At 43.2% G+C, this 19,999-nt stretch overlaps 1 protein-coding gene across 1 annotated transcript; it reads left to right on the top strand.

Moving 5' to 3' along the window:
• The first annotated feature begins 4,639 nt into the window (after positions 1-4,639).
• PGP (phosphoglycolate phosphatase) lies at positions 4,640-12,458 on the top strand. The gene is made up of 2 exons (XM_030212104.1): positions 4,640-5,253; positions 9,763-12,458. Exons 1-2 carry the CDS (start codon positions 4,656-4,658, stop codon positions 10,086-10,088), a joined length of 924 nt encoding a protein of 307 aa, XP_030067964.1. The 5' UTR covers positions 4,640-4,655; the 3' UTR covers positions 10,089-12,458.
• Positions 12,459-19,999: the final 7,541 nt, after the last annotated feature.

The following is a 19,999-nucleotide window of genomic DNA, read 5'->3' on the forward strand; positions in this document are numbered from 1 at the left end:
AAAATGATTGGTAGTAGTACAGCCATAGGGATCCTTTTACTAAGCCGCACTAAAAAAATGAGCAGCAGTGACTAATACGGAAGTCTCGCGAGGCTGCCGCTTGAACTGTCTGCAGCCATACTGAAGCGGCGCTGGCAGCAAGACAGGTCTGCAGCTAGACCACCAGGGTACGATAATAAGGTAAAGGAGGCAAGGGAAGAATAGGACACCCTGAGGCCCACCATATGTTTTCGAGATACGGCAACCAGAACTGAATTTAATACTCAAGATGAGGTCGCACTATGAAGCGATACAGAGGCATTACAATATTCTTGGTTTTATTTTGCATCCCTTTCCTAGTATTTCCTAGCATCCTGTTTGCTTTTTTGGCCACCGACACATACTGGACAGAAGATTTCAGCATATTGTCTACAATTGCACCTAGATCTTTTTCTTGAGTGCTGCTGACTTCTAAGGTGAACCCTAGCATCAGGTAACTATGATTTGGATTATTCTTCCCCAATGTGCATCACTTTGCATTTGTCCATGTTAAATTTCATCTGCCATTTAGATGCCCAGTCTTTCAGTTTCCTAAGGTCTTCCTGCAATTTCACAATCCACATCTGTTTTGACAACTTTGAATAGTTTTCTGTCAACTGCAAACATAATCACCTCTCTCGTTGTTCCTTTTTCCAGATCATTTATAAATATGTTAAATAGCACCGGCCCCAGTACAGATCCCTACAGTTTTCCACTATTCACCCTCCTCCATTCAGAACAATGTCTATTTAACCCTACCCTCTGTATTCTGTCTAATAACCAGTTCCTAATCCACAGAAGGATCTTTACATTCAAAGCCCTTAAGGAGGTTGTATCCACTGGCAATTGTAACCTCAGATAACAAAAAGAAGCCTCTGCCCATCTCAAAGGGAAAGATGTTCCCCAAGTCTCCTGGAGATCATCAGTAGTGAGGTTGTAAGCATACTCAGGAGCACTCAAGCCAGTCTGTTAGGTAAAATCTTTGCCATCAACTTGGCTTCCACATTCAACAACGAAATAAGATGATAAGAGCCTGGCTCAAGGGGTCCTTGCCTGGTCTAGGCAAAACTACAATTTGTGCCAAGGCCAAAGTAGCAGGCAAGTCATTCTGGTCTACAATAGCATTAAACTGACTAGTTAAAGGGGAGAATGTGGAACTTCCTAACATCTTATACATTTTACTTCTAAACCCATCAGGGCCCAGGGTCTTACATAATGCACTACTCTGAATATCCCAACTCACCTCATCTGGCGAGATGGGGCATTGAAACAAAGGCCATCGTCCGGAGCAATCTGAGGCAAAGCTAGACTAGTCAAGTAACTAATACTATCCAATCCCTCCCCCGAAGTCTAAGAATAAAACTGACAATAATATTCCTGAAACAATTAACAAATCTCATCAGTAGGAACCTCCTGTCCTTGTGTATTTCTCAATTTTAACACCTTTTTAGGACCCTTAGAATTGTGAATCAGATGTGTTAAGTGTCTCCCATTCTTATTACTATGCTTACACTGTTGATATTTAAAATATTGGACAGTTTTGGGGGGGGGGGGGGTTGCCTTCTAATGTAAAAGTAAATTTAAAGCCACCTGCATAGTCAACAAATGGGTCTTATTACGAGGGGTGAGACTCAACCCAAAGTGACGGTGTACCAATTGCAATTCCTTTTTCCAGACAAAAATTCCTTATCTAGTCACCTTTTGTGACAGGCGTAAATAATTGTTTCACCATAGAGAACCGTTTTAGTGGCCTCCCAATATATCTTCATAGAGGGCATTGAAATGAGCATACTACTGCCATTTAGTCAATGTATGGTATTGTTTTTTAAACCCAAAGGTGAATCCTAAGGGTGGTTGAACAATTAGGTATAAACTGTGTTGTTGTTTGTTTGTTTTTTGGGGGATTTTTTTTTGTTGTACTTGTTTTGGACTGCTTTGGGTTCTGTTGATCTGTACATCTGCTGTTTAGAATTTGGGAAGATGGAAATGAGAAAACAAAATGTAAGTTTTGGATGTACTCTATAGAAGTAGTTGTTTACTTTTGCAACGTATGTATGGATGCCTGTTCTGGTGTGCATGTGATGTCTATACTAATGGGTATGATTTCTGAACATGTGGCATCATTAAAGAACAGAGTTTTAAATGCCCATTTGGGTATATATGCTAATGTCAACTTTCTTAAATGTTTCAAACATATCCATCTATTTCCTCCCATGATATAACTGAATTCTATTATTCTGTCTCACTGTATTTTCAAATGTAAGCCACATTGAACCTGACTTTGCTTGGGATAATGTGTGATATAAATGTAAAAAAAAAAAACCTTTATCCTCCACCTTTTAAGACACTGCCTATCCAGCTGGATGGTGATGGCACAAGGAAAGCAAGTTTGGTCCAGTGAAGACTAACTCAAAATAACCTGTTCCTTAGCTGAGCCCTAGTATTACCACATTGAAAATGTGACCATACCATGCCTCTGTGGTTATGTTCCACTAATAAATTAAATGATTAACTGGCTTTCTTGAAAGGATTACATAAACTTTGAATGCATGACTAGGGACACAAACATACACTTATTTATTCGATATTACAATTCCTCATGTTCAGCCACAAAACAACCTTTTAGGATGGATAGTGTTCACAATGAGCTCCTTTTATTATTGACCAGATAAGAGTTTTCAGTTTTGGCACAGTATAAGTCATCACAAGAACAAAATATAAGAAAACCAATGGACTGCTTTGGGGGCTTTAATTATGTTTAAACAGAGATCTTCATGAAACAAAATATTTATTTTTATTTTGACTTGCCCCTGAAACATGTTTCAAACATTTCATTTCAATATATTCCATCATCTTTATAACACCAGGCTTCCCAAGGCAGATTACAACAAGTTAAGATGAATCCATCAGAAAGGAGGGACCCCCTCACTGAAATGTGGCCATCTGTATTGTATAGAACAGTGTAGAAAAATGTACAAATAAAGTTTATGTGCTGTTTCCACCGACTACAATTATTTTAAGCTATGTTAGTGATATAAAATTTTCATTTCATAATATTTATATTTAGATATGGGAAGCTGTTAAATAAGTAAAAAAAAATTGTTGTCCACCTGTTAAGGCACTGCCTATCCAACTGGAACTGCTTTTCACTTTTTGATGGACCAGGCATAGCCAGTCCCTTATTTCTAACAATCTTTGGCTATTGTTTTACATAGTAACATAGTAAATGATGGCAGATAAAGACCTGAACGGTCCATCCAGTCTGCCCAACAAGATAAACTCATTTTACATGGTATGTAATACTTTATATGTATATCCGAGTTTGATTTGTCCCTGCCTTTCTCAGGGCACAGACTGTAGAAGTCTACCCTGCACCGGTTTTATTCTCCAAATACCGGTGTCGCCACCCAATATCCGCTAACATTCCATAGATCCATTCCACAGGATTCCTTAGTGTTTATCCCACGCATGTTTGAATTCCATTACCGTTTTGATATCCACCACCCTCTCCGTGAAAAAATACTTTGACATTACTCCTGAGTTTGCCCCCCTGCAACATCAATTCATGTCCTCTAGTTCTACCACCGGTTCGTATGCGGATTAATAGCTTTCAAATATTTGAATGTCTGTATCACATCACCCCTGCTCCTCCTTTCCTTCAAGGTATTCCTCCAAGGAGTAGCCTAGTGGTTAGAGCACCAGTCTTACAATCTAGAGATGGCCGGTTCAAATCCTGCTGCTGCTCCTTGTGATCTTGGGCAAGTCACTTAACCCTCTATTGCCTCAGGTACAAGCTTAGATTATGAGCCCTCCTGGGACAGAGAAATATTCAGAGTACCTGAATGCAACTCACCTTGAGCTACTACTGAAAAAGGTTTGAGAAAAATCTAAATATATGGAATGTTGCTACTATTTGAGATTCAAGATAGAATGTTGCTAGTGGAGGAGTGGCCTAGTGGTTAGAGCACCGGTCTTGCAATCCAGAGGTGGCCGGTTCAAATCCCACTGCTGCTCCTTGTGATCTTGAGCAAGTCACTTAACCCTCCATTGCCTCAGGTACAAACTTAGATTGTGAGCCCTCCTGGGACAGAGAAATATCCAGAGTACCTGAATGTAACTCACCTTGAGCTACTACTGAAAAGGTGGGAGCAAAATCTAAATAAATATACATGTTCAGGTGGGCAAGTCTCTCCTCGTACCATTTCTTTGCACTACTTCCAGTCTTTTTTACATCTTTAGCCAGATACGGCCTCCAAAACTGAACAAGTGGGGCCTCATCAACACATCCTTCCTTCTGCTGGTTATACCTCTCTCTATGCATCCTTGTAGCCACGGCCGTTTTGGGTGTACTAAAACGGCAGCAAGCTCCGCCTACTGGCTTCAGTCCGCATAATAGACTAAATAGGCTTACCCCGTCTCCTGTTTTCATCCAATCACCTCGTCCTGTCTCGCTCAGTCCAACCTCCTGGCTCGGGACAGCCGAAGGTCAAACCTGAAACGGCAGTTGGTGGCGGTGAGGAAACCTGCTAGCTGGGCGATCCAGCCAATCCGGTGAAGCGCTACGTTGCCGTCCACCAATCCTCGCTCGCTTTATTAAGCTGTGCTGTTAGCGCGCGCGGGGCGCGTCTTAGTCCATCATGGCCGCCGCTGCTCGCTGTTTGCCTCTGGCGGGCTCCTGTGCCGCCGAGCTGCTGTCCTCGGTGGACACGCTGCTCTTTGACTGCGACGGGGTGATCTGGCGCGGGGAGCAGGCGGTGCCCGGGGCCGCCGAGGTGTTGTCGGCGTTGAGGCGCTCGGGGAAGCGCGTTTTCTTCTTGACCAACAACAGCACCAAGACCCGCGCCATGTACGCGGCCAAGCTGGGCCGCCTGGGCCTGGGCGCCGACGAGCGCGAGGTGTTCGGCACGGCCTACTGCACGGCGCTGTACCTGCGGAAGGTGGCCGGGCTCCGGGGCAAAGTGTACCTGATCGGGGGCCAGGCCTTGAGCCAGGAGCTGCAGGCGGCCGGCATCCCGCACCTGGGCTCCGGGCCTGACCCTGTGCGAGGCGGCGTGAGCGACTGGGCCGCCCAGGCCTTGGATCCCGACGTCCGGGCCGTGGTGGTGGGCTTCGATGAGCACTTCAGCTACATGAAGTTAAACAAGGCTTTGGGTTACCTGCGGGACTCCAGCTGCCTCTTCCTGGCCACCAACACCGACACCAGGTTGCCCCTGGAAGGTGGCTTAGCTATCCCAGGTATCCCTACTGGGTCTCGGATTGGTTGCAAATAATAAAGGAAAAGGTTAGGGGCGTGCAGTGAAGACGGATCGACGTCAATCGCTCCTTTAGTCTTTGCAAAAATACAAGGACTAGGGTGCATGCAAGGAAACTTAAACGGGAGAAAAGATGTCTTCACAGTGGGTAATAACACAGAGAATGTGGTAAAAGGAGTTACTTTAGCAGGGTTAAAAAAAAAAACTTTAGTGCAGTGAACTTTGATCCTGGGGAACTGGGTTCAATTCCCACTGCAGCTCCTTGTGACTCTGGGCAAGTCACTTAACCCTCCATCACCCCTGGTACAAAATAAGTACCTGAATATATGTAAACCGCTTTGAATGTAGTTGCAAAAACCTCAGAAAGGCAGTATATCAAGTCTTATTTCCATTTCCCTTATGACATCACAATATCAGAAGTGAGCCAAGTATCAGGCAATCAAGCCATTGTGACATCACTGATGAGGTTGGCTCTTATTGGTGGAATGAGTGGAGGAGTAGCCTAGTGGTTAGTGCAGTGGACTTTGATCCTGGGGAACTGAGTTCAATTCCCACTGCAGCTCCTTGTGACTCTGGGCAAGTCACTTAACCCTCCATTGCCCCTGGTACAAAATAAGTACCTGAATATATGTAAACCGCTTTGAATGTAGTTGCAAAAAGCTCAGAAAGGCGGAATATCAAGTCCCATTTCCCTTTCCCTCTTTCCCTTATGACATCACAATATCAGAAGTGAGCCAAGTATCGGGCAATCAAGCCATTGTGACATCACTGATGAGGTTGGCTCTTATTGGTGGAATGAGTGGAGACGTAGCCTAGTGGTCAGTGCAGTGGACTTTGATTCCCACTGCAGATCCTTGTGTCTCTGGGCAAGTCACTTAACCCTCCATTGCCCCAGGTACAAATAAGTAACCTGTATATGCAATGTAAATTACTTTGAATGTAGTTGTAAAAACCACAGAAAGGCGGTATATCAAGTCCCATTTCTGTTTCCCTTGCCTTTCCCCTCGTTGCTCCATACCAAGAGAAGCAGTGGCGCTCCTGATTCTGCCTGGCTAATAATGACATAGTCCAAATCTCTTAATTGTGCTAAACTACTGTATTTTCATGTGTATAACCTGTGGATTATACATGATTTTACACACCAAACAGGGAACAGTTGCCTGTATAGCTTGCAAGGCAAAACCATGACCACCATCATCAGTCATAAAAACTTCTACTTCCTTAAATCTATTTATTCAATTGTTGCTTTTGAAAACTGGCTTAAAAAGTAGAGGACTTGAATTATTGAAAATTGAATAAATAGATTTAAAGAGGTGCATAAGTACATAAGTAGTGCCATACTGGGAAAGACCAAAGGTCCATCTAGCCCAGCATCCTGTCACCGACAGTGGCCAATCCAGGTCAAGGGCACCTGGCACGCTCCCCAAACGTAAAAACATTCCAGACAAGTTATACCTAAAAATGCGGAATTTTTCCAAGTCCATTTAATAGCGGTCTATGGACTTGTCCTTTAGGAATCTATCTAACCCCTTTTTAAACTCCGTCAAGCTAACCGCCCGTACCACGTTCTCCGGAAACGAATTCCAGAGTCTAATTACACGTTGGGTGAAGAAAAATTTTCTCCGATTCGTTTTAAATTTACCACACTGTAGCTTCAACTCATGCCCTCTAGTCCTAGTATTTTTGGATAGCGTGAACAGTCGCTTCACATCCACCCGATCCATTCCACTCATTATTTTATACACTTCTATCATATCTCCCCTCAGCCGTCTCTTCTCCAAGCTGAAAAGCCCTAGCCTTCTCAGCCTCTCTTCGTAGGAAAGTCGTCCCATCCCCACTATCATTTTCGTCGCCCTTCGCTGTACCTTTTCCAATTCTACTATATCTTTTTTGAGATACGGAGACCAGTACTGAACACAATACTCCAGGTGCGGTCGCACCATGGAGCAATACAACAGCATTATAACATCACACCTGGACTCCATACCCTTCCTAATAACACCCAACATTCTATTCGCTTTCCTAGCCGCAGCAGCACACTGAGCAGAAGGTTTCAGCGTATCATCGACGACGACACCCAGATCCCTTTCTTGATCCGTAACTCCTAACGTGGAACCTTGCAAGACGTAGCTATAATTCGGGTTCCTCTTACCCACATGCATCACTTTGCACTTGTCAACATTGAACTTCATCTGCCACTTGCACGCCCATTCTCCCAGTCTCGCAAGGTCCTCCTGTAATCGTTCACATTCCTCCTGCGACTTGACGACCCTGAATAATTTTGTGTCATCGGCGAATTTAATTACCTCACTAGTTATTCCCATCTCTAGGTCATTTATAAATACATTAAAAAGCAACGGACCCAGCACAGACCCCTGCGGGACCCCACTAACTACCCTCCTCCACTGAGAATACTGGCCACGCAATCCTACTCTCTGCTTCCTATCTTTCAACCAGTTCTTAATCCATAATAATACCCTACCTCCGATTCCATGACTCTGCAATTTCTTCAGGAGTCTTTCGTGCGGCACTTTGTCAAACGCCTTCTGAAAATCCAGATATACAATATCAACCGGCTCCCCATTGTCCACATGTTTGCTTACCCCCTCAAAAAAATGCATTAGATTGGTGAGGCAAGACTTCCCTTCACTAAATCCGTGCTGACTTTGTCTCATCAGTCCATGTTTTTGTATATGCTCTGCAATCTGGAGGTTTTCTTGATGATGGTGGTTATGGTTTTGCCTTGCATGCCATACAGGCAGTTGTGTTACTGAAATCTTTTCCTCCATAGTCCAATATTGTCAAAGATCTAATTAGATACAATAATCTTAATGAGAATTGGAAATTTGAAGACCTATATTTCTGAGTTGATTGTCTAATGAATTACAAAATGTTACAACAAAAACAGTTTTCTTCTTGGTATAGACATGAAAATATGGTGCCTTCCTCTGGCAACAAATTCTACAGCTAAATGGTGTATGAAGTGAGAAAACTTTCTGAAATTTGTTGCAAGTATGCTTATTTATTTTCCAAACTTGTATACTACTTAAAACTAAGTGCTTTATAAAATACGAACTACTGGACAGTAAAATTCTGCACTTCTGAAATATCACAATAAAAAGTGCAACTTCTCTTAGATATTTCACAGATAACAGAAACGCTGCCCTACTGCATTCTACAAACAAGTGGGTTTTTTAAGAACTGCTTAAATTGCACTATACTGACATAGGTGCAATTATGAGCAAAACTGGGGGACAAACTATGAAAATGAAATGATGGTAAAGATCTGTTTCCTACTTATCCCTTCCACCCCACTCCTGATATTTATTATAGAACCCTATCTATCTTACCTTAGCAGCAGATGAATCAAGAAACATGTGTTGTGTCCATCTACCAGCAGGTGGAGGTAGAGGATCACTGAACTGAACACAGCCTTATAGGAAAGCCAGTTCCTCCCTCATTCAGTATATCTCTATCTCCAGCAGGCAATGGATGGCTTCACATCAGCTCCTGGACTGGATTCTTCAGTCCTAACTTGGCTATCTGTTGAGCCTAGGGTGATTGGTTGGGCAGTGCCATCTTTGGGGCATATCTGGTGGTATCAGGTTCCTTACCCCACCCTGTGTTCCCCTTTCCCCAGTGTCCATTGCCTGTTTTGTGTCAGGCTCTTCCTCACAGATTGGAAAGAGAAGGCCGAGGACAAAAAAAATCCAAGAAACAGGCCAATTGGAGCAGTTTGACCAATAGTTGGGTGGGGCAGTGTTCTGACCCAGTATGGCTATTCTTATGTTCTAAAGATCTGTTCCCAGGGTCTTCACAGTGATTACACATGAGATTAGCATTTATTGGATCACCAGTATATGCAAATGTATCTTAAGCATATTTATTATGGATATTCTGAGAATATGACCAGCCGTGCAGTCAAAAGGCAGGAAACATTTAGAGGTTGATTGGTTGTCTCATCTTTATACCACAAAATGTTAACAAAATTACATTAGTACCTTACTTTAGATGTGGTATTTATATACTGCAAATACCTTGCAATCATGGTTCACTGCAGTTTGTATAAGCAAAGTGATGGAACAGTCATCCTGAATTATGTCATTAAAATTACATTATTCGTGAAATTAAAATCACAATGTTCTTAAGATAAAAACTTCACTTTAGTTATTTAGCACAGATTTCTGGAATAGGTATGTTTTCAAAGATATCCTAAACTGCCTGTCAAATCAAGACAATTTCCAATTAAAAACATGTAAAATCAAAGAATAAACCACTTTACCCATCGGAGTGACCTCTGTGACTAATGAATGTTTACATTTCCTTATAGATTCGTCCTGCTTGCCTCCTGCCTGTTACTGATTTTGTGTGTTTCAATTGTTTGCATGCGTAAGATTAGAATCACATTCTCCTCTTGTTGTTCTGTACTGGTGCAACTTGGTATTGTAAGATATGGGCCCAGGTTAACTCATGGTTATTACTGTACCCACAGGCACTGGCTGTCTGGTGAAAGCAGTAGAGACTGCTGCTCATCGCCAAGCACAGATCATTGGCAAGCCCAGTCGATTCCTCTACGAATGTGTAGCTGCTGAGAATGAGGTGGATCCTACCCGTACTGTAATGGTGGGTGACCGACTAGACACAGACATTCTGATGGGCTTCAACTGTGGCCTGAAAACCATCCTGACTCTCACTGGCTTCTCTAGCTTGGAAGAGGCAAAGTCCTACCAGGGCAGTGATTGTCCCACAAAGCGAAGCATGGTTCCTGATTACTATGTGCAGAGCATTGCTGATCTTCTTCCAGCTCTACAGGCTTAGAATGCTTATCGTGTCCGGATAACCAGAACCTCTCATCCCTGCTGAAAAGCCATATCATTTTTAAACAGTTCAAGTGTTGCTTTCACTGTGTGTTATGTCCTTTTACATGGCCACAGAAAAAGATCTGTGCCTGGTGCTTTCTTAATTCTCTGAAGAAAGTGAACTTGGATAGATTTACAGGAACAATATAAATCTTTTGTATTAATGGAGAACAGGGTGATACGTCACTTAAAGTGAAGTAAAGGAATTTTCTTGTACACTTAAGGACTCCAGAGTAAACCAGCTCTTTAAATGTGGCACACACGTTTTGCATTTGATTTGCACACAAAGGATGGGATAAAGAAATGTATGATCAGTAAAAGAACATCTATCTATGTTAAATAATATTTTTCTGGCGCACTGACCAGAACTTGCTCAAGGTCTCAGTGTTTGTGATAGAAGCAGGATTCAGATCTTGGGTTCCCTGCTTCTTGTCCCAGTGGTCTAACCAGAGGGCCGCTTTTGCTCCTTCTTTCCAGAACAAGCATTTGCTATCAGAATTAAACAATTACCTCGCCTCAACGTGAAGCTACGTATCTTTCTGACAGATTGAACTTTGGTGCTTCCCTGTCATCAGTGAACGTCACCCAGGCCATGCTGGGCTTTCTACCACTCAGTTCTGGTACTGGTGCCACAGCCTCATAGGAATTTACTTAACAGGGAGCTTTGTGGTCGGATTGATGGTCACTGTATGTGGCAGCACCTCAGGACTGTTTGGCCTGCCCAGATGCCGTTGCCTTCATTAGTCTAGCTAAGGCTGTCTTCATCTGTCCTTTGTGTGAGTTTGATATGCCATTACTCCTGCTTACCCTCTTCTAGCAGTTGGGCTGAGGATATCTCCCAGCTGACCTCCATATAAGAGTCTCTGCCTATGAGAGATCGTTCCTTCTCAAGTTTATTTACTGTTCCACCTATCAGCAGTGCTAGCTAAGCAGCTTACAGGCTAAGTAAAAATAAGACAGAGTAGAAGGGTAAGGAGGGAGAGCCACAGTAATCTTGACAGGAAAGCAAGGGGGTAAAGAAAACACCTTGTCCTTAGCTGGATGTGTCCCAAGTTGGCTCTACCACTGTTTCATATTGGTTGGCTTTACCTTCTTGGGAGTCTGGTGCAACTGTGAAAATCAGCTTTTCTCTTTACCTCTTTTTGGCCCAATGTAGGATTATATGCACAGGTTTACATAACTGGTCCAGCACTTACTGTACATTCACACATGTCTGTTTGACCTACCAGTACTTTATATATAATTATACCAAATGCATATGTAGCTTCATGTTTACATCTTTTGTAGTCGTGCGGAAAGTATTACATGTACAGATTTTCCATGGGGATGTTACAGGAAGGCTCCCTGCTCTATGGTTGTGGAGGACTTCCACCCCCCCCCCCCCCCCACACACACACTTCAGCACTGGGATTCTAGCTAACAAAATTTGTAGGAACTGTACGTGTACTTTTCCCTCCAATTTAAAAAGTCATCTTATTTTAGGAAGAATCTGTACCACATAAATACTGAGATCCATTGTGGAAAGTTAATCTGCAGCAATAATTCTGGAGATGCATTTAAATACAACTTTCTTCCAGAATATTTCATAGTTAGATAGGGCCACATCTCCATCATTGCTCTTTCTGGAGGCAGAAGAAAGTGCGTAGCCTGCTCTTGGTGAAATGTGAGCATATCTATCGTTTAGCGTAATGCAGAATTACTTTAAAAAGGGCATTAAAAATATTATGCAAACTTAAGAGTAGTATTAAATTCTGAGAGCAATTTTTGTTTTAAATAAATTACTGTATCTCTCTTAGGTGAGACTAAGATGTTTGTTACTGTGGTATTTTCATAACTTGCTTTGAAAGCATTAAACACAAGCAGTAGTTTAGTAAAAAGCTGGTTCTACAGTTTAAGAACAAAGATACTGCTCAGAAGCAGGTATTTCTTGACGTGTCCTGGTGCTTTGCAAAGAAGAAAAGTAACTGCCTTTTCTCCGTGATGTGGCTGGTTGCTCTCCTCTTTGCCACTTTTCAGCGCAGTTCGGCATGGTCCCATTCTCTGCTTACTGCTCGCTACTTAATTTGCAGGGAAGGTGGCAGACATCTGATCTTTAGAAGTTTAACACAATACTGTAAAAGGGTTGTTCTGTATATGTCAGGAGCTCCTAGAGCTGTGTACCATTGCACTATTGGCAAGCTTTACATAATTTACAGCCTGTTTGTATCGTAAATAGGAATAAACAATGATTCATGCCAATAGGTTGTGTGAAGAAAATGTCATATTACATGTATTATGTTACTAATATTTTGCTGCAAAACTTAAGCTGGTATGTATAATAAATCCATAATACACTATTTTTCCAGGAGGATTTTGCTCATTATATTTCTAACAGTTTGGCTTCTGTTCTACAGGATCATTTCACTGCTACTGGGGCAAGATAGAGCTGTTAGGACACGGATTGCATAGTTTTGAACTCTTTCAGGATGCAGTTCCTGCTTGCATTTACCCAGCGCTGTTGCCCTTATTCCTGCTGGTGTTGAACTGCTTGCTTTGCTGGACTCCTGAGAGGGCAGCAGGTGTGTTTCTTCTTATCTCTCCCAGCATACCTTTCATCTTATCTCTCCCAGTGTACCTTTAGCGTATACTCTAGTGGATCCTCCTCTACTTCTATCCCACTGTCAGTTGGTGTACCTCAGGGATCTGTCCTGGGACCTCTTCTTTTCTCCATCTGTACTTCTTCCCTTGGTACTCTGGTCTCATCCTATGGTTTTCAGTATCATCTTTATGCTAATGTCTCCCAGATCTACCTCTCCACACCAGAAATCTCAGCAGGAATCCAGGCCAAAGTATCAGCCTGTCTGGATGTCTCAGTGTCATTTGAAACTAAACATGACCAAGACTGAGCTTCTTATCTTTCCCCCTAAACCAACCTCTCCTCCCCCATTCTCTATTTCTGTGGATAACACTCTTCATCGTTCCTGACTCATCAGCTTGTAAGCATGGGGTCATCTTCGACTCCTCCCTCTCCTTCTCTGCACATATTCAACAGACTGCTAAAACCTGTCGTTTCTTTCTCTATAATATCAGCAAAATTCACCCTTTTCTTTCTGAGCACACTACCAGAACCCTCATCCACCCTCTTATCACCTCTCGCATAGACTATTGCAACTTGCTTCTCACAGGTCTCCCACTTAGCCATCTCTCTCCTCTTCAATCTGTTCAAAATTCTGCTGCACGACTAATATTCCGCCAGTGTCGTTATGCTCATATTAGCCCTCAAGTCACTTCACTGGCTTCCTATTTGTTTCCGCATACAGTTCAAACTCTTCTTATTGACCTCTAAGTGCATTCACTCTGCAGCTCCTCAGTACCTCTCCACTCTCATCTCTCCCTACATTCCTCCCTGGGAACTCCGTTCACTGGGTAAATCTCTCTTCCTTAGCATCCCTCCGGACCGGCCCAGGATTGGACTGATGGGTTGTGCTCGCCTACCAGCAGGTGAAGACTGAGAAAAAACTCTGACTCTAGAGAGCCAATAAGAGCCCTGGTCATGTGACCTTAGCCTCAGTATTTTCTCAGTCTCCCAGCAGGTAGGAAGCGAGCCCATTAGTCTCTTCTCTAATATATTTCTTTTCTGTATATCTTTTTTTCTGTGCCTGAGAAGTATTGATTAGAGGCTTTTCCCAGATTCTCAATATTTATAGCCTCTGGGGTGTTACACTCGGGTGGCCCGAGTCCCTCCCCCCTCCTCCCCATCTCCCTCGTGTGCAGTGATAATTATTGAAAATATATACATCTCAAAAAAAAAAAAAAAAAACAGAGGGAAGGGCCACCCTTTCTGAGGAAAGGTGTTCGCCTTTGGGAGAGGCAGCCAGTGTAATTTAAAAGAGGAATCTGTTTTTTCCCCACTGACCTAATGAGCATTGAGCTTTGTTTGAGGCAGCTGTTAAAAAAAAAAAAAAAAAAAGCACTAAGACAAACAGCAAGCCTAAGTAGAACTTGCAGTCTATTGATTGGGGCCAGAATTTATTTCTCTCTATTTTATTGGAGCTATTGCTGTTTTTCTTTGGGAGCATAAAAAAAAAAAAATCTTCCGCGTGAACCGCGCCGGCGCATGCACGTTTCTTACTTTGATATGACGGAAAAGTTGAAACGATGTTCCGTATGTCAGCGGCAGGGGGTTAATTCCTCCAGCGCTTGTAAGTACTGCACGGCGCATGATTCCTCTGTCCCTTCGTTGGTTTCTGGGCCCAGTGTGGCGGTTCTCCCTCGCTATCTTTGCCCCTCAGTGCAGAGCCTCAGGCGCGTTATCGGGGTGTGGCGCTGGAAGTTTGGCGCAAACGGTGGCCATTTTGGTTCCTCTGGTTTCTCTTTCAGGGGGTCAGTCTGTTTCCCGCGCTTCAGGGGCCTTAGGGGATCCAGAATCAGGGGCGATGATGCAGGCACTCAGGCAGGTCTCTCTTATCTGCACCCTTCTCCTCCACTGCTACCTCTAGACTCCGTACCTTTTATCTTGGTGCACCATATAAACACCTTAAAACTCAAGCGGACCACGCCTTCTTCAAGAAGTTATTGAAGACCTACTTCTTTGCCAAGACCTACTCCTCACTTTATACCGCTGCTTGATGCACCCTCCCTGGCTCCTACCCTGCTAGTTCACCCTGTTAGATGCTTCTCCCCCTGCGTATATTCTTTTAAGTTTTCCTATTCTGTATTTTATTTAATGTTTGTAAGCCACATTGTGCCTGCATGAGTGGGAAAATGTGGGATATAAGTGAACAATAAATAAATAAGCCTGGAATAGACTTCCTGAGCCGGTACGTCAAGCTCCATCTCTGGCCGTCTTCAAATCTAAGGTAAAAGGCCACCTTTTTGATGCTGCTTGTAACTCCTAACCCTTATTCACTTTGTTCAGATCCCTTAGCTCCTGTTTGTTCTGTCTGTCCTAATTAGATTGTAATCTCTGTGGAGCAGGGACTCTCTTCATGATCAAGTGTACAGTGCTGTGTACGGCTAGTAGCGCCTTAGAAATGATTATTAGTAGTAGTATGTGGTCTTCCAGGGCAGAGCGTCGGAGCACAGGTGCTCATTAGGAGAAACTGATGAAACTTGCCCAGATTGTGGAGACTCCCGCTGGATGGCCACACTCTCTCTCTTGAGAGTGAAAAACCCCTAGGACCAATGCAAGGGTGAACTATTATGTAGCCTAGGCTTCTAATATTGAAAAAAAAAAAAATACTGACCCTGTACCATTGTGTTAATTGTAAATATGTATTCTGCATTCACAGAAGCCCCCTGCAGGGCAGCACTAGACTATTTCCTCATAAAGTTCACCATTAAAAAAAAAAAAAAAAAAAAGCCCAATTCTGATTTCATGTTGGTAACAGCAACCTTCTCTAGTACCAGATATATTATGAACTTATACAAAACCCCATAAAGTCACACAAGGATCCTAGTCAGAAATAGGCAGCAATAGAAATATTGTCATCGGGTCCTAACACACAAACACTGAACAAGCAGGATTACTCCAGATCCTTACATAGAAACTCTGCTAACAGAATAACTGGCCTCAGTCGCACACAGTGAACACAGATAGATTATCCAAGTACAGAATACCACAGCCTTCAAATATAAATTAAACTGAAATGCAGAGAAGCCACACTGCCTGCACCCAGAGAAACAAAAAATACTGAACCACGCTCTGCCACACTGGGACAGATCGGAGGTCCCTCAAGCCCAGCATCCCGCCTCCAACAGTGACCTATCCAGCCCACAAGCATCCCCCCCCTCCTCGTAGTGTGCAAAATATAAACACAGGCCATGTCAGTTCCCAAAGAGACATTATTTTTAATTACTACACTTTCTGGTTCCTGCTCAACTCTGTTCCCAGGGGCACTTGTTCATTTGCTATTGATTTTCTCCCCTGTTTCACGTCCTTCACTGACTGATCTTTCATGTTTAGCTTTTTTTTTTCTGCTTTATTCACTTCTCACTATTTAGTCCTCAGTCTCCCTTTTTATCAGAGCTTAATTTGTAGACAAAATGGAAGTGGAACTGTGTGGGGCCAAGGGAGGGGGTGGAAAGGCCAGGGACAGGAGCACAAGGAGAAGGTGAGGGAGGGGAGCAGAATGACACTTTTGCACTCCAAAGTCTTCCCTTCAAGCTGTTCCCCCTTACCTTTTTGATCCTGGAGACCTGGGTTCAATTCCCACTGCAGCTCCTTGTGACTCTGGAAATCTTTGTCAGAGGATGGGGTAGCAGTGGTTAGCGTATCAGGGTTTAAAAAAATGTTTTGGACAAGTTCCTGGAGGAAAAGTCAATAGTCTGTTAGAAATGGAGAAGCCGTTGCTTGCTCTGGAATTGGTAACATGGAATGTTGCTACTAATTGGGTTTCTGCCAGATACTTGTGACCTGGATTGGCTACTGCTGGAAGCAGCTAGATGGACTATTGGCCTGGCCCAATATGGCTATTCTTATGTTCTTAAACAGACCAAATCTCAGGAAGGTGCTGGAAAAAGAAAATTCATATGGACAACAGCGAGGGACAAAGACAAGCATAAGCCCACACACACCACTCCTCAAACATTCACAGACACTGATATCTACCCACACATAAAAGTAGCTCTATAATACTTTTCTAAGGGTTGTGCATTTGTAATAAGCCTATTTCTAGATGCACCAGTATTTTGTATTCTGAAAAGTAAATCCAGGACCAAAGAAGAATAGAGAATTATGTTTTTGGGGCTCTTAGGTTTCTCAGAGGATCTCCAGCTAGGTAAGTAGCAATTTACATATAAAATCATAGAAAAATGACAGCAGATAGAGACCATATGGCCTGTCCAGTCTACAAATCTATACTATCCCTTGCTCTCTCGTAGAGTATGTACACTAAACATTCTGTATAGACAGGTTGAGATTGCATAATCAACAGTCCCTGTGCAGCTTTGTACATGCAGTGGCAGAAAATTTAAAAAGACCTTGTGAGCTGTTTACAATTTTGGTTACAGGCTCGGTGACACTTTAATGAAAAGTTCCAGTGATACCTTTGCATTGTGGGTTTAGACAAGGTGAGATTTTCATAGTCGATTTTGTTTTTACCTGCACTTAGTGACAGTACATGGGCTGATTTGCATGTTCTCATATGTATTTTTAGGCTTGTTAGGGTTTTTTCTTACAGTTCACATCTACTATATTTTTTTGTTTTCAGTGTTTGAGCTGCTAGGAAAAGACATATAGATACTCCAACTTTGTTTTGGAGGTGGTACTTAGTAAAACAGTTGATGAGTTACAGTATGGCATAAGCTTAGTGGGCGTTTTGTTTCCTATTTGGTACAGATTTGTTGAATAAAAATAAATACATATTTTTTAAAAAAGGACAAGTAATATACAAGCTGGAGGAAAGGTAAAAAGAACGTTGTGGCAGTGTGCCGAACAGACAGACTTCCTGGTTGCGTCACCCCCATGTGGCTCAACAGTGAAATGGGCGTCAGAGCCATGGCAAGCAAACATGGCTTAAAAGAACAAGTCAGGAACCAGGCAAGCGATGTACCCACAAATGGGGCAATTCTATAACTGGCACCTAAAGGTTAGGCACATCAAAAGTGCTATTCATGGTGATGCCTAACTGCAAGGGGGCAGGCCATGGGCACATCTCCCAGGTACATGTGTAATTCATAGAATAAACTAGGCGTGCCAACTTGACGTGGTATAAGAGTGGTACCCTACACATGGGCGCACCAGTGCTGACCTTATGCTAGGATTGTATAATGGAATCTCGGTGCCAAGATGCTGTTCCAGGATTGGTGATAAGCGCATGGCCTTGGACTGAGGGGCAATTTATAGAACTGCACCCAAAGCTAGGGGGCAGAGTACAGCGGAGGCTGTATAACACAAATGAAGTAGACTTGGGGGAACAAGGATTTTCTTTCTTGGAGATCAATAGAAATCAAACAAAATAAAACATGGAAAAGAAAATAAGATGATACCTTTTTTATTGGACATAATACATTTCTTGATTAGCTTTCGAAGGTTGGCCTTTTTTGTCAGATCAGAAATAAGCAAATGTGGTAGCAGATAGTGTATATGAGTGAGACATCCAAGCCTTACTTTGACAGGGTGGAAGTGGGTAGGAGCTATGCATGGGGACATCAAAGCATTTCATTGATATTCTAACAGGATGGGTGTGGATACTTTCTTGGAGAGAAATGAGAGAGAACAAATCTTTGCTAGGCTGAGAGGAGAGGAAGGGGTTGAGCTCTACCTTTTTATGGAAACAATTTATATTTAAAAATATCAAAACTGGAAGAGTAGGCAGGTCATGGCTGGTTCTGTTACTCTTACACTAAGTTTCCTTTCCTATCAGTTTTGTACTTATCTGCAAGTTGTTTCAACATTTTATTTTAATTTATTGTAAACGGCCTAGAAAGGATGGTATATCAAAATGCTACTAAACATGACCTTAGAAGAGTCACTGCATCCTCCATTATCCTCTGGGGAAGCAGGGGCATAGCCAAACAACAGATTTTGGGTGGGCCTAGGCAAGAAGTGGGTGGGCACCAAGTGTTCTCCACCCCACCAAAAAAATAGCTGGTGGAAAAGCAGTCTGCAGCAGGCAGGTGCTGAAAACTGAGAATGTGCAGGTGCCGGTATCGTGGAGAGTAGCGTTTTGGTTACCATCAGGGGGAAGTCTTCAGCTGGCAGAGATTGGGATCCCCACCAGCTACTGCTAAATGTGTATTACTGTTGGGTGGGCCTGAGCCCTATGTGAGTGGGCCCTGGCCCACACCTGCCCACCTGTGGCTACGCCACTGTGGGGAAGGGACAGCTAAGGATCCCAGGGATGGACAGCCAGAAAGTTTCTGGGAAGGTTTGTTTTATTTGTTTGGCCATTTTTTGTCACTTTTGAAAGAGGGCGCAGTTTCTGAAAGATTGCTCACTATACACACATCTGCACACAGTGGTGCCCAGTTCCTTGAAAAAGTGTGCACTAGAATTGCCAAATGATAAAAACACGAATTTTCGTGTTTTTCTCTGCTCATTTTCATTTGACATTTCCCATATCCTTACAAAAGGAGTGAGGTGTATTGGCATAATTCTCTCTAGAAGACTAAATCATTCCTGCCTACATCTCTTTTGGGTGTTATCTGAGCAATGAGCCTCTTTGTTTTAAGGTCCATCGCCGCCTTGCTACGATAGCTAAAGTTGACTTTCAGTTTTTCTACTTGCTGAGTTCCAGATCTGATATTTATCGCTGGTGCTCAGTACAAAGCACACAACTGTTCTGTTTGGCTGACTTTTGCTTCCTTTGGAGAGCACCAGGTTCTCTTTACACTCTCAGGTTTCGGAGCGCCACGTGGGCATTCCAGTGCTGGGGGGGGGGGGGGGTGCAGGTGTGCTTTGTACCAATGGGCATGCCCTCTGGCACTGCTGCCTTTCTTCAGTGTGCACTTTGTAAGGGGCCCCTGACTCAGACTGGACAGCAGCAGAGCAAGCAGCATCCTCACGGTAAGGGCACCCTCTGCGTCAAACAGGTACAGTGTTGAGTTTTGACCACTGGTCTATCTGGGATACTTAAGAGCCTGAATAAAAAGCAACTGATTATAAACATCCCTCTCTGTCTCTCCGGGTAAGTACGTTACTCTTTCTTTTCTAAGGCAGGATTTCTTTACAGAAACCAGTCCCAGGACTGACAGCACTGTGCTTTAGATGTTCCTGATGGGTGCCTGTGAAATGTTTGATGAATTTCAGTAATTCCATCCTTTCTGTCAATTTCTAAGATAAGGTGCTTGCCCCCCCCCCCCCCCCCCCCCCAAACCTACCTTACACAGCACTGATGGATTTTACAGTGGAATGGGAATATATCTCTGCTGAACGCAATTTTTTTTATC

The sequence above is a fragment of the Microcaecilia unicolor genome, chromosome 8 (assembly GCF_901765095.1).
Source record: "Microcaecilia unicolor chromosome 8, aMicUni1.1, whole genome shotgun sequence".
NCBI lineage: Eukaryota > Metazoa > Chordata > Amphibia > Gymnophiona > Siphonopidae > Microcaecilia > Microcaecilia unicolor.